The 12138-nt window shown below is 43.6% G+C and overlaps 1 protein-coding gene across 5 annotated transcripts in view; it reads right to left on the bottom strand.

Moving 5' to 3' along the window:
• Positions 1 to 11809, bottom strand: part of Usp16 (ubiquitin specific peptidase 16) — a 31351-nt gene extending 19542 nt beyond the window's left edge. For 2 of the 5 annotated variants that reach the window (XM_021185640.2, XM_029470395.1), the window contains exons 1-7: positions 11694 to 11809; positions 10727 to 10828; positions 8790 to 8899; positions 8427 to 8528; positions 4884 to 5059; positions 1660 to 1763; positions 109 to 212 (exon numbers count right to left, since the gene is read on the bottom strand). In XM_021185640.2, the coding sequence (XP_021041299.1) occupies positions 109 to 212; positions 1660 to 1763; positions 4884 to 5059; positions 8427 to 8487 (445 nt within the window). In that variant the 5' untranslated portion in view covers positions 8488 to 8528; positions 8790 to 8899; positions 10727 to 10828; positions 11694 to 11809. The remainder of the gene's footprint in view (positions 1 to 108; positions 213 to 1659; positions 1764 to 4883; positions 5060 to 8426; positions 8529 to 8789; positions 8900 to 10726; positions 10829 to 11693) is intronic. The other 3 variants (XM_029470394.1, XM_021185641.2, XM_021185639.2) reach the window with 3 other exon arrangements.
• Between the last annotated feature and the right edge of the window lie 329 nt (positions 11810 to 12138).

The following is a 12138-nucleotide window of genomic DNA, read 5'->3' as shown; positions in this document are numbered from 1 at the left end:
AAAAAAAAAAAAACAGGGAGGGGGGCGGTAAAGGAATGAGTATATAAAAGCAGCTATACAAATTCAACATTGTATATCTAGTAAGAAACATATTGTTTGGGTTTTTACCTGGTTTTGAAGTTCTTATGCCAGCTTGTTTTCTAACATAATCAACGACTTGGCCCAATCGGTTTGAGCTACAGTACTTGACTTCCTCGTCACACTTGTAGCACCTATATATAACCAGAGAAAGAAAATCGACACACTAATGACTATGAGAGAGAGGGACAAATCATAATTATCAAATTACTCTACTAAAAACAATGAAAGTAGGGCTGGCAACGGCTTCGTGGATAAAAGTGCTTGCTTCAAAATCCTGCAACCTGACTCCAACCCCAGAACCCAGTGGAGGAGAGAACTGATTTTCCACACATGCACTATGGCAATGCTGCTCAACAGGGCTCACACATGCGCACATACATGTACACACAAACACATCACACACTTAATAATCTAAAATTGTATAGAGAAAGTGAAAATAAAAAACAGTTTCCGTGAGGGCTGTAGAGACAGCTCAGTAGTTATAAGCATGTACTGTTTTTCCAGAAGACCCAAGTTTGGTCCCCAGGACCTGTAACTAGAGCTCTGGGAATCCTATAACTGCAGGTGTCTGCACTCACGAAATAATCTACCTACAGACATATACAGAGTTAAAAATAAAAATAAGTCTTAAAATGTGTTTTAGTACAACTAAGCACATTTTAAGTCTGGTTTGTTAATAAAATTCACCACAATTACAGCTACACATAAGTAGAATGGAAATTCCAAACACAGGGAACATCATTAAAATCATAAAAGTGATTTTTGTCATTTTTTTCCCCCATATAAGGTTCTAGGAATGGAACACAAAGTCTCATGCATGCTAGGCAAGTGCTCTCACACCTTAGCCCAGTGTGAGAGCCCAGTGGACTGGGGGGGATGGCTCAGTGTCTAAGAGCACTTGCTACAGAGCATGGGAATCTGGGTCTGATGCCCTCTATACACATGTACTTACCTGTAATTCCTGTATTATCCAGTGGAGGCCCCTGGCTAGCCAGCCAAACCAACCAACCAGCCAGACAGACAACAAACAAGAACCCACTAACTTCCCCTCAAGGGAGGGAAGGTCTCACATAGTAAGGTGGTGAGCAACTGTTGGGAGGCACTGCTGGGCCTCTGCACACACAACATGCACTCCAATATGTGTGGACTATACAGTCTTGTGCACACATCATTTTAACTACAGGCCAAGGCCAAGAAAATTAACAAAGTTGACAAGTGACAGATGATACTCAGAGGAATATTGCTGCAAAGACTGTTAATCATATTACAATCTAGAAGATACAACATCATAAATGGCCTGACAATGGTTTTGTGGAAATTCATTATCCTTTTACTATATTCTCATGTATTTGAAATGTGTGCTTCCTGTCCCTGTCTTTAAACTAAAACCAATTAATTCCACAAGGAAAGACACAGGAGGTGCTAGATCCCATGCCTTATTGTACTCCATTTTCCCATGCAGCACTACATGACAAACATGTAAAAGTTTACTCTTCTTGCTCTTAAACACTTTCAGCAGATTCATTCTCTGGCATTTTAAATCATCTCTAGTCGACAGGAGAAGGAGTCGAAGCTCACCAGACGCTCCAGTTGTCCAGACTGAGCACCAGATAGTGAGGCTCGGATCTCGGTGTTGTGTAGTGCTTCAAGGCATGCTGCTCCTGAGAATCTCTGCCACAGCCCTGGGGAGCAACAATCACAGCCTCAAAGCCAGAACCTCACCAAACTAACTTATAACCCATCATGAAGACAGAAGTACTTCAAGAGCTCTGTCATCCTTACAACTTCAAAAAGATAGCTAGCTCTCCAGGGAATTTGCTCCCCCAGGACCTACTAGAGAGAAGATATTCCCTCTGTCTTCCGACCTCCACTGTGGCACATCTGGGCATGATTCCTCCCTTGCTTATGCATACACATGTACACATGAAATAAATACAGATATAAAAAATACACTCTACAGAGTCTGGATTTTTTTTTTTTTTTGAAGCTTCAATATCTATAGGCAACTGAGAATATTCATGGAAAAGGGCATGTTAGCACTAAAATTACTCTTCCTTTTCAACTACTTGTACTTTCCAGTCCTCATTAAAACAGAACAACAAAGTGGTAGGACATTTGCCCTGTGCAACAAGGGCCTGGTCTGTCCCCACTGCACACCCCCAAACACTCCAATCACAAACACCCCAGTCAAGCCACATCCATCAGATCCTCTGCACCTGCAGAAGCCTCTGAAAGGCTCTCTTCAGCGTCTTCCATCACATGCATCCTTTCCAGCTTACTGTTCCTAACACATGATGGTCTTTTTAAGTACTGTTCACTCTAAAATATGAGTTGTTCTTTTAAACTCCTGTACAAGCCCCAACTGTAGCAACCCCCCTTGCCAGTTAACCTCCATGTTCTCTTACTTGATAAAACCGGACTCAGTGTTTCACAGCTGCAGAAGTTTGTTCATGCTATTCCATGAGTCTTAGACTCTCCACCATCCCTAGCACCTGAACAAACCCCATCCTCTGGCCTTGCTTAAAGGCTACCTCCCCAAGCAGTTTAAGTTTATCCACTTATATATTAAAAAAAACCCTATATCCTCTCCATAAAAAATGTCCAGAATTTTGGGATGCCAAGAAGGGTGCTAGTGGGACTGTGGAAACAACTAGACAAGAGCAATACAGCATATATACAGTGATGCTGACAGCATCTGTACTTTAGCTGTGAAACAACTGAAAGAACAGCACACCACAGACACCCCACGCATATGCCACACACACCCCATACACACACCATAGACACCCCACACACACACCACAGACACTCCACACACAACACCCCACAGACACCCTACATACCACACAGACACCCCACACACCACACAGACACACACCCCACATACCACACAGACACCCTATACATACCCCACAGACATCCCACATATACACCACAGACACCCTATACATGTACCACAGACACCCCACACACAACACCCCACAGACACCACATATATACCATAGACACCCCACATATACACCCCACAGTAGACACCCTATACCTGTACCTAGAAGGAAGGCTGGAGATGTAAGTGGTTAATTCTATCAATGTCAAAAGTCTAGCCACGGTACTGCATCAATTTTTAAAAATACTACCATTGGGAGAACAAATTGTGTAAGACTGTGTGTGTAAATTTTTAGGACTGTAAAATACCATTTGAATCTGTAATTATCTTCATGTAATTTCAACTTTTAAATAATTGGGGATGGGCTTGACAGATGGCTGAGCAAAAAGGGGCACATACTGCTCTTCCAGCTCAGTCCCAGTACATACATCTGGTGGCTCACAAGTGCCTGTACTACCAGTTCCAAGGGATGTAAAAACTTTTTCTGGCCTCCATAAACACCTGCATTCAGGTGCACACACAATCTACCACAGATACACACAATACACATAATTAAAAATAAATCTGGGGCTGGAGAGGTGGCTCAGCGGTTAAGAGCGCTGACCGCTCTTCCAAAGGTCCCAAGTTCAAATCCCAGCAACCACATGGTGGCTCACAACCATCTGTAACGAGATCTTACGCCCTCTTCTGGTGTGTCTGAAGATAACTACAGTGTACTTACATATAATAAATAAATAAATCTTTAAAAATAAATAAATAAATAAATAAATCTGAGTTCAAGGCCAGCCTGGTCTACAGAGTGAGTTCCAGGACAGCCAGGACTACACAGAGAAACCCTGTCTCGAAAAAACAAAAACAAATAAAAATAAACCTTAATTTTTTTTTTTCAAAAATTAGTTGTTTGTCTCTTCTGGTAGATTCATGTTAAGACTGAGCAGTCCAGTTTCCTAACAGACTCACCACCAGTTGGATATGGTGACTCACAGCCTTTAATCCCAGCACTGAAGAGGCCAAGGCTGTCAGATCTCTGAGTTCAAGGCCAGCCAGTTCTGAATAGTTAGTTCCAGGCCAGCCAAAGCTACTTACTGAGTCCCTATCTCAGAGTAGAAAGGTAGACAGGGAGCCGGTCGTGGTGGTGCACGCCTTTAATCCCAGCACTCGGGAGGCAGAGGCAGGCGGATTTCTGAGTTTGAGGCCAGCCTTGTCTACAGAGTGAGTTCCAGGATAGCCAAGGCTACAGAGAGAAACCCTGTCTCGAAAAACCAAAAAAAAAAAAAAAAAAAGAAAGGTAGACAGACAGATGGATGGATGGATGATAAACAGATAGACACACAGACAGATAACAGACAGACAGACATAAATCAACACACCACCATTTAATGGTGACCAAGCTTTAGTATGTCAACCATACCAGTAGGCTGATGACACACAGTAGGTGATAAGATGCACCCGCCAGTTTCCTGATCAGGCCCTAAAATCAATGTAGTCATGTCTCCCAGCTGCCTGAAATGTAGCTTGATGGTGGTAGCAACCCAAGCCACCTCTCCACAGAATTATCCCCAATGAAAGAAAGGGAGCTGCCTTGCAGAAAATTACAACCTCTCTCCAGGAGTAGGACCTGTGTGCACAGGCACAAAGATCTAGCCCCTTTCCTTTATTCAGGACACATGTTAAGGGCCACAGTCACTCTACAACCTACAGAGTCAGCTCTGTTGGAGCTGTTTCTTCCCTCTGCCTATTCCTATCCCTTCACTGTTACAACCATGGTACCTCAGAGAACCCTCCCAAAACACCAACATGGAAAAAAATTTAGTCTTAGAATCCACTGACTAGAGAGCATGACGTATGACTGCTGGCGTTTGTACAGACCCACCCAGAGCTTCCTAAAGTCTCTGTTTATTAAATCTGAGCATACCTGATGGCCACATTTAAGACAGAGCCAAACCGAAGGGTCTTCTGCTTCCTCCTCAGGTTTATCTTTCACTTTATTGTCAGTCTTACAGTCTTGGCAGATATTCCATTCCACATTTACTAAAGCTTTTTTCAAATTACCTTGTTCCAACCCTTTTCTAAGGTGTCTGCACACTGGTTCTATTGAAAATTAAAAAAAAAAAAAGCAATACATAAGATTAAATTTGTCTTTTTATTGTTAATATTGACTGTATCCAAATTTCAACATTAAATTAGCTTTCAGACTATTAGAACACTCATTTGAATATTATGAGACTCTTTGAGAAGGATGCCTGTGTGTGATTGTGGCAGGGTAGGGTTCTATCAACTGAGCTCTCTGCCCTTAAAACCACAGTCCCAAGGAGACAGGAATGCCAGTAGAAGCAGCAGCATTTTCTCTATGGTCCTGGGGAACGGCTGTGTCCTCACACACTGGCCAACAGCACCACTAAGTACATCCAAACTCTGCTAAGAAAGCCTTTCACAAATTTAAAATTGACGTTTTTAGGATTTTTTTCTTCGTATATGTGTGGATGTGTATGGATGTGTGTGCATGCAGAGGAGGCCTGGAGGCCAGGGAGTGCTGAGAGCTTGGAGTATTTGTGGGAAGCCTGGATGATGTGCAATCCAAACTCCAGTCCTTATGACCACACAGCCAGAACTCTTTAAGCATTTGAGCCATCTTTCAAGGACAGATATTTTATTTTGATGACCTAAATGTAATCACATCTACAAACTCATTCCCATTTCTCTATTTTAATTAAAATAAGGCCTTTTATCATTTATCTATTTTTTAATCTTTGAAGGACAGGAAAAGAAGTTCTCCATTCCTTCCGTAACACACACTACAGACACTATGCTGGTTCCCAGAGAAGCTAAAAGCTCCCCACTTACACCTCATCCTTCTTGAGCAGCTCACATCCTACCAAGAGTAGAAACTACAGCAATGAATAAGAACTTCTCACACTGACCATCTATTAGGAAAAAACAATGCAAAACTTTCGAGAGGTAGATAAAGTACTGAAAGACATTTACAGTAATCAAAGTCTCTGACATTGATTGCGCGCATCCTATAAACTGTTTTAAATATGTTCATCTCATTTAACGCTTATCATTACCTAGAAGAAAGACAGTACTAACCCTAATGACAAATGAGAAATCTAAGGTTAGTATGTAAGAGCAAATAACTACTGAATGACTGTCATAACCTGGACTCATTACTCATACTAAAACCATGTCCTTAAGGTGAAAGGCAGCCAGGCTGAGGATACACACACACCTTTCAATCCCAGCACTGAGGAGGCAGAGGCAAGTGGGTTCCTGGTAGGTTCAGGCCACAATAGTCTACATATGGAATTATAGGCCAGCAAAAATTACATAAAAGGGCCCATTCTAAGATAGACAGATGATAGATGGATGGATGGGTAGACGGACGGATGGATGGACGGACAGACAGGGCAAACCAAAAAGACCAATCCCCATATAAAAGTGTGTAAAAATGTGTGCTATCTCTATAAATGGTGGAGCCATACTCAAAAGACAGCCCTACTTGAGACTGGAAAGCAGGCTCTGGACAAGTGATTAAAGGGCGTGGGAGCCATTCCTAAGGATTTGAGTTGTTTGATGGAAACTAAAGTCATAGAAACCAATCAAGTAGTGCAAGTGGCTTCCAATAAACAGAGATCAAGTTAATATAAGTAAAGTAATGCAGAAAACCACTGAATCCTAGTAAGGAAACAGATTACAGGAGAGGGGGAAGAAGTATCTTCTAAAATGTTAAATGAGCATTAAGTTTATAAGTGATGCTGTCAAGTACTACTAAAGGTTCAGGAAAATAAGCATTTTATTGCGCAACTGAGGACCATTATTGTCCCACTGATAACACTAAAACTAACAGTAGCAGACTAGCTAAATAAATGATAACATATACAGACATGATCCTTTATATCAAAAGTGAGTCTAAGGTAGGAAAGATGGCTCAACAGTAGAGTCTACTAGCTACTCTTGCAGGTTCGATTCCCAGCACCCACATGGCAGCTCGCAACTGTGTATAACTAAATCCAGTTCCAGGAAATCCAATGCTCTCTTCTAGCCTCCCGAGGTAGCAGGCAGACATGTGGTGAAAAGACCATGCATGCCAGCAAAGCAGCCATTACACACAGAGCAAAGACTACTAGAGGGCCAACCTGCTGTGTGAGACTGAGGACCCGAGTGTCATCCCAAACCCACAGGGGCTGGAAAGAAGCTACTCCTGAAAGCTTTCCTGGCACACAGATCTTACTCCCCCTCAACACTCATACACATCACACACACGTAGTACTAAAATCTAAGCTGGGCATGGCTGTGCACACCTTAACTTTAGCACTAAGGGGCAAAAGCAGCAGAACTCTGAGTTCATGGCCAGCCAGGGACAGTGAAGCCCTATCTTAAAAAGAGAAGGGCTGGAGAGACGGCTCAGAGGTTAAGAGTGGCGGTTCTTTCCAGAGGACCTGTGGTTCCAATCCCAGCACCCACGTGATGCCTCACAACCATGTTCATAACTCATTTCAGAGGATTTGATATTCTCTTTTGGCCTCCACAGGCATGGTATACAGAAGATATACATACAGTCAGAAGACCTATCCACATAAAATGTAAAATTATAAATAGATAGATAGATAGATAGATAGGGTTGGGACGACAGCTCAGTGGTTCAGAGCACCTGGCACGCTTCCAAAGTATCTGTGGTTCCAATCCCAGCACCCACATGGCAGACAACAACCACCACTATTTACAATTCCAGAGGCCCTGACACCTTCTCTGGCCTCTACACGCACTGGCCACAAATGGTGCACTGACATACATCATGCAGGTAAAAAAAATAAGTAAATAAATAATTACAAAAAAACATTTAAAATGGTTTTAAATACAATTTTAAATAGAAATTTAACAATAGTAAAATTATGATTACATAACTGTACATACATTGCTTATGTATCATCCATGGGGGCTGGAGAGATGATTCAGCAGTTAAGAGCACTGACTGCTCTTCCAGGTGTCTGGGGTTTGAGTCCCAGAGCCTATGTGGTGTCTTACAACCATCTAACTACATTTACAGGAGATATAATGCCCCCTTCTGGTCTACGTTGGCATTGCACACACACACTGCAGACATACATACGAGAAAAAGCACCAGTACCCATAAAATAAACAAAAAAATAAATAAATAAAAATTCAATTCAATTAAAATATACATATATACGTATATACATATATATTCATTTAGACATAGAAGCAGGCTTTAAGAACAACTGAGGAGGGCTGGTGAGATGGCTCAGTGGTTAAGAGCACCCAACTGTTCTTCCGAAGGTCCGGAGTTCAAATCCCAGCAACCACATGGTGGCTCACAACCATCCGTAACGAGATTTGACTCCCTCTTCTGGAGTGTCTGAAGACAGCTACAGTGTACTTACATATAATAAATAAAATAAATCTTTAAAAAAAAAAAAGAACAACTGAGGAACCATACCTGCAGATTCTGAGGCCACCGTGTCTGGGACACTTTTCCCCTTGGTCCGTTTCTTCCCCATGCTGGCACTTTATGGACTGCACGCTGACACAAAGTTACAATCTAGAAAAAAAGACAAACCCAGCTTGACAAAACCAGAAAGACAAAGGATGAAAGAAAAAATGATTTCTACAGTTTAGAAGATAAAAATTCAAGTAAGCTACAGTCAATACTTTATAACTCAAAAATACCCCTGGGATATACCATCCCTCTTCCAATATGAACTCTTAAGTGCACAGAGTAGACAGCTTCATCCTGTCTTCACAGTCAGGAAGTGACAAAGTTAGGATGTTAGCTACAAATGTAAAAGTCAAAGTTCCCCACCTTCTTCCATTCGTGCTGATGCTTCTGTGCCCAACACTAACAGGCATTCAACTCTTCGCCACAAAATTAGATATCATTCTACAATCCATCAGCTAGCAAAATTTAAAGGTCTGCAAGAAATTTTAAAAATAGACAGACAAAAGTACACAATTCTCTTTACTAGTCTGCCTTCTAGATATGAACGAAGAATCGACTTGCCTATGTCACCCACAAACCCCCATTTGGTAGTCTACAGCTAATCTAACTACACATTAAATCTTTGCCTGTTTGGTTCAATTTTGAAAATTTAAAAATAGCAAAAGAATTACAAGTACTTACAAGTCTATCATTAAACATTTATTTTGAGAATCTCTATTTTACATGCTTCAGAGTAACTTGTTAAGGCTAAAAACTTGATAACGACCATAAAAAGCTATTTTTACTTAAGATGCCTATTAAAAGTTTGTGCAGCCGGACGTGGTGGCACACTTGGGAGGCAGAGGCAGACGGATTTCTGAGTTTGAGGTCAGCCTGGTCTACAAAGTGTGATCCAGGACAGCCAGGGCTATACAGAGAAACCCTGTTCCGAAAAACCAAAAAAGTTTGTGCAAATGGAAAATAGTATCTGGAGGAAATACTTCACTTAATTCTTGTTTTTACAGGTGCTCTACTAAACTACACTCCAATGTAGTTAATCTAATTAATCTTAAAAATTAAGATTAATTCTAATCTTAACTGTTGTCATCTTTCTGGCATAGTCTTGCAAGTAACCCTTCAGCTCTTGGTGGGATGGTACTGAGGTGCAGGACATCTCTAGAAAACCATGAGCCAAGGGCAGCAATTATCTTTTACATTTTCATTCATCCTTTTGTCCTCCTCAGTGCTGGATACTAAATCTGGGCCTCGTATATGCTGGATGAAATGCTAGGGAAACACAGTACTAAGCCAGTATGTAACCCTTCCTTTACCAAGGATCATTTAAAATGTTGTTTTAAAAAAAAAAAAAATGCAGCCGGGCGTGGTGGCACACACCTTTAATCCCAGCACTCCGGAGGCAGAGACAGGCGGATTTCTGACTTCAAGGCCAGCCTGGTCTACAAAGTGAGTTCCAGGACAGCCAGGGCTACACAGAGAAACCCTGTCTGGAAAAACCAAAAAAGAAAAAAAAATGGTGAGGGCTGTATAAAATGGTCCTCTTGGGGGGGGGCGGGGGCGAGTATCCAACTTCTTCTCTCCAAGCTAACCTCCTCTAAACTGTGCCACATTAGTGCAAGATTCATCTTCAGATAACGCCCTTTGTATTACGTCACTCTAATGAACCTATTAAACTGCCAAACCATCTAAGTTTATACTCTGGAACTTGTCCCCTTCAACCTGGCCCCAACGGACTAGCAATCCTGACTCAGAACTCATCAAACAAAAACAATGAATGAGACAGTGCCTTTCCAAAACCATCATGTTTGATTCTCACAATCATCTTTTAAATGAAGATACTCACTAAAGAAAGAAATTTAAAAACAAAACCACTCTAGTCCAGGCTGAGCTAACCCTCCTAACCCTCCAGAGATCCAACTGCCTCTGCCTCCCACAGTGCTGGGATTAAAGGCGTGTGCCAACATCACCACCAGGTTTCAATGAAGATTTAAGAAAACCTGCATTAGCCGCGTTCCTGGAGGCCAGCCTGGTCTATGGAGGGAGTTCCAAGACAGCCAAAGCTGTACAAGGAGACCTTGTCTTGAACAAAGCAAATACACAGAGAGGGACTGAAAGGAAAAAGATATGTACTATCCTGTATCTGTTTCTCTACCACAGGAAACTGCTTTTCGAATCTATAATCTGAACGTGCTAATTTCTCTCTCCTCTCCTCCCCCCTCCCCTCCCCCTCCCCCCTCTGTAATCCGAAGCCTTAGGAGAAAGAACTGGTTCCGGGCAGAATTTCTATCTTGTCTATAACATACTGTGAGTACATAGTAGGTCCTCAAGAAAAGCTTCCTCCGTTAATGGCGCACACATTTAATCCCAGCACCGCAAAAGTAGGCAGTTACAAAGTTCCAGGTCAGCTACAGCGAGGTGGTCAGATAGACGGACGGACAGACGGACGAGATGAGAGAGAGAGAGAGAGAGAGAGAGAGAGAGAGAGAGAGAGAATGAATATTACCTGAGAAGACACAACTTCAGGTGTAAAAGAAAAAGGCGGACATTAATTAAATCATAAGCCTTCAGTTGTGGAGACAGAGCTAGAAGATCTGGTTTAGGGACTGCAGCTTCCCTTGAGACAGCATAGGGAAACTTGAAAGACAAACTTTTAATTAGGGCAACCAAACCCATGACTGAAGAGTCAGTCGATGCTATTGAAGGAGCTACAGTAAAATTCTGACAGCTGTGAAGGTCACTGCTGAGCCGTGGGAACGGCGTCTATAAAACAGTAATGCTCGGTCCCGCAGCGTCCAGGGGAGTTTTCCGACAAGAATTGCCACCTTGGTCCAACTCCTCGCTCGCGGCTCCCTCCCTTGGCTGAAATCACAACTCCTGCTGTCAGCCTCCTATCCAGCCCGCTGCTTTCCTTTTCTGCCTTCCCGGTCCTCCTCTGCCTTCGCTAAGCCATCATCACCACCAAGGCAATGTCGGAAAGCCCCTGTCAGCAGGTCTCTCTACAACGTGGCTCTCCAGTTTCGACATAGGCTGTCACCCGGCCCGGAGGTGGCAGCGCCAGCCGCGCTTACAACGCACACCGTGTCACCGGGCGCTCCCCGGAGCTCGCCCGCCAGCCGCCCGCCCAGCCACCCTTCCCGGCGCCCGCCGGCCCTACCGACTGCTCGGCGCCCACCGGGCCGTCCCTGGAGCCGACAGCACCCGCAGTGGAGGAGGATGAGGCCGAGGCAGGGCGGGAGTGTGGCGGTGGCGGTGGCGGTGGCCGGTACTCACCCGGGGCGACGGCGCCCATAACTGCCTCCCGCGACAGGCCCGGAGCCGGCCGCCAGCTCCGCTTCCTCCAGTTGACGCAGAGAGAGCGACGCGGTGGAACCAGCCACCCTCCCGGAGAGGCAACTTCCGGAACGCGGCATTGTGGGAAATGGCTCGGCCTCCCGTGGGATGGGTGCGTGGGAGTCCCGCCACGTGTTCACTGCGGTGTTAACTGTGGAGTCATTTAAATCCTCCTAGGGAGTGGATGATGGGTCCTGGCCTATGGCTTGGAAAGGTCCTGCATGGCTACCTCTCTTAAATACGTTATTTCTGCAGGATGGCCAAGAGAGCGACGTAATTACACACGTCTCTCCTTTCCCCTAATCCTGTCCCACTCGCTTATAAAAGTGAGTGATCTTTCTCCCAACCCCAGCCTTCACCTTGCTGACCTTGTCCAAACTGACAG

Source organism: Mus caroli, chromosome 16 (genome assembly GCF_900094665.2).
Source record: "Mus caroli chromosome 16, CAROLI_EIJ_v1.1, whole genome shotgun sequence".
In the NCBI taxonomy this organism is placed as follows: Eukaryota; Metazoa; Chordata; class Mammalia; order Rodentia; family Muridae; genus Mus; species Mus caroli.
The sequence above is the reverse complement of the archived record's forward strand: the minus strand, read 5'-3'. Positions and strand labels throughout refer to the sequence as shown.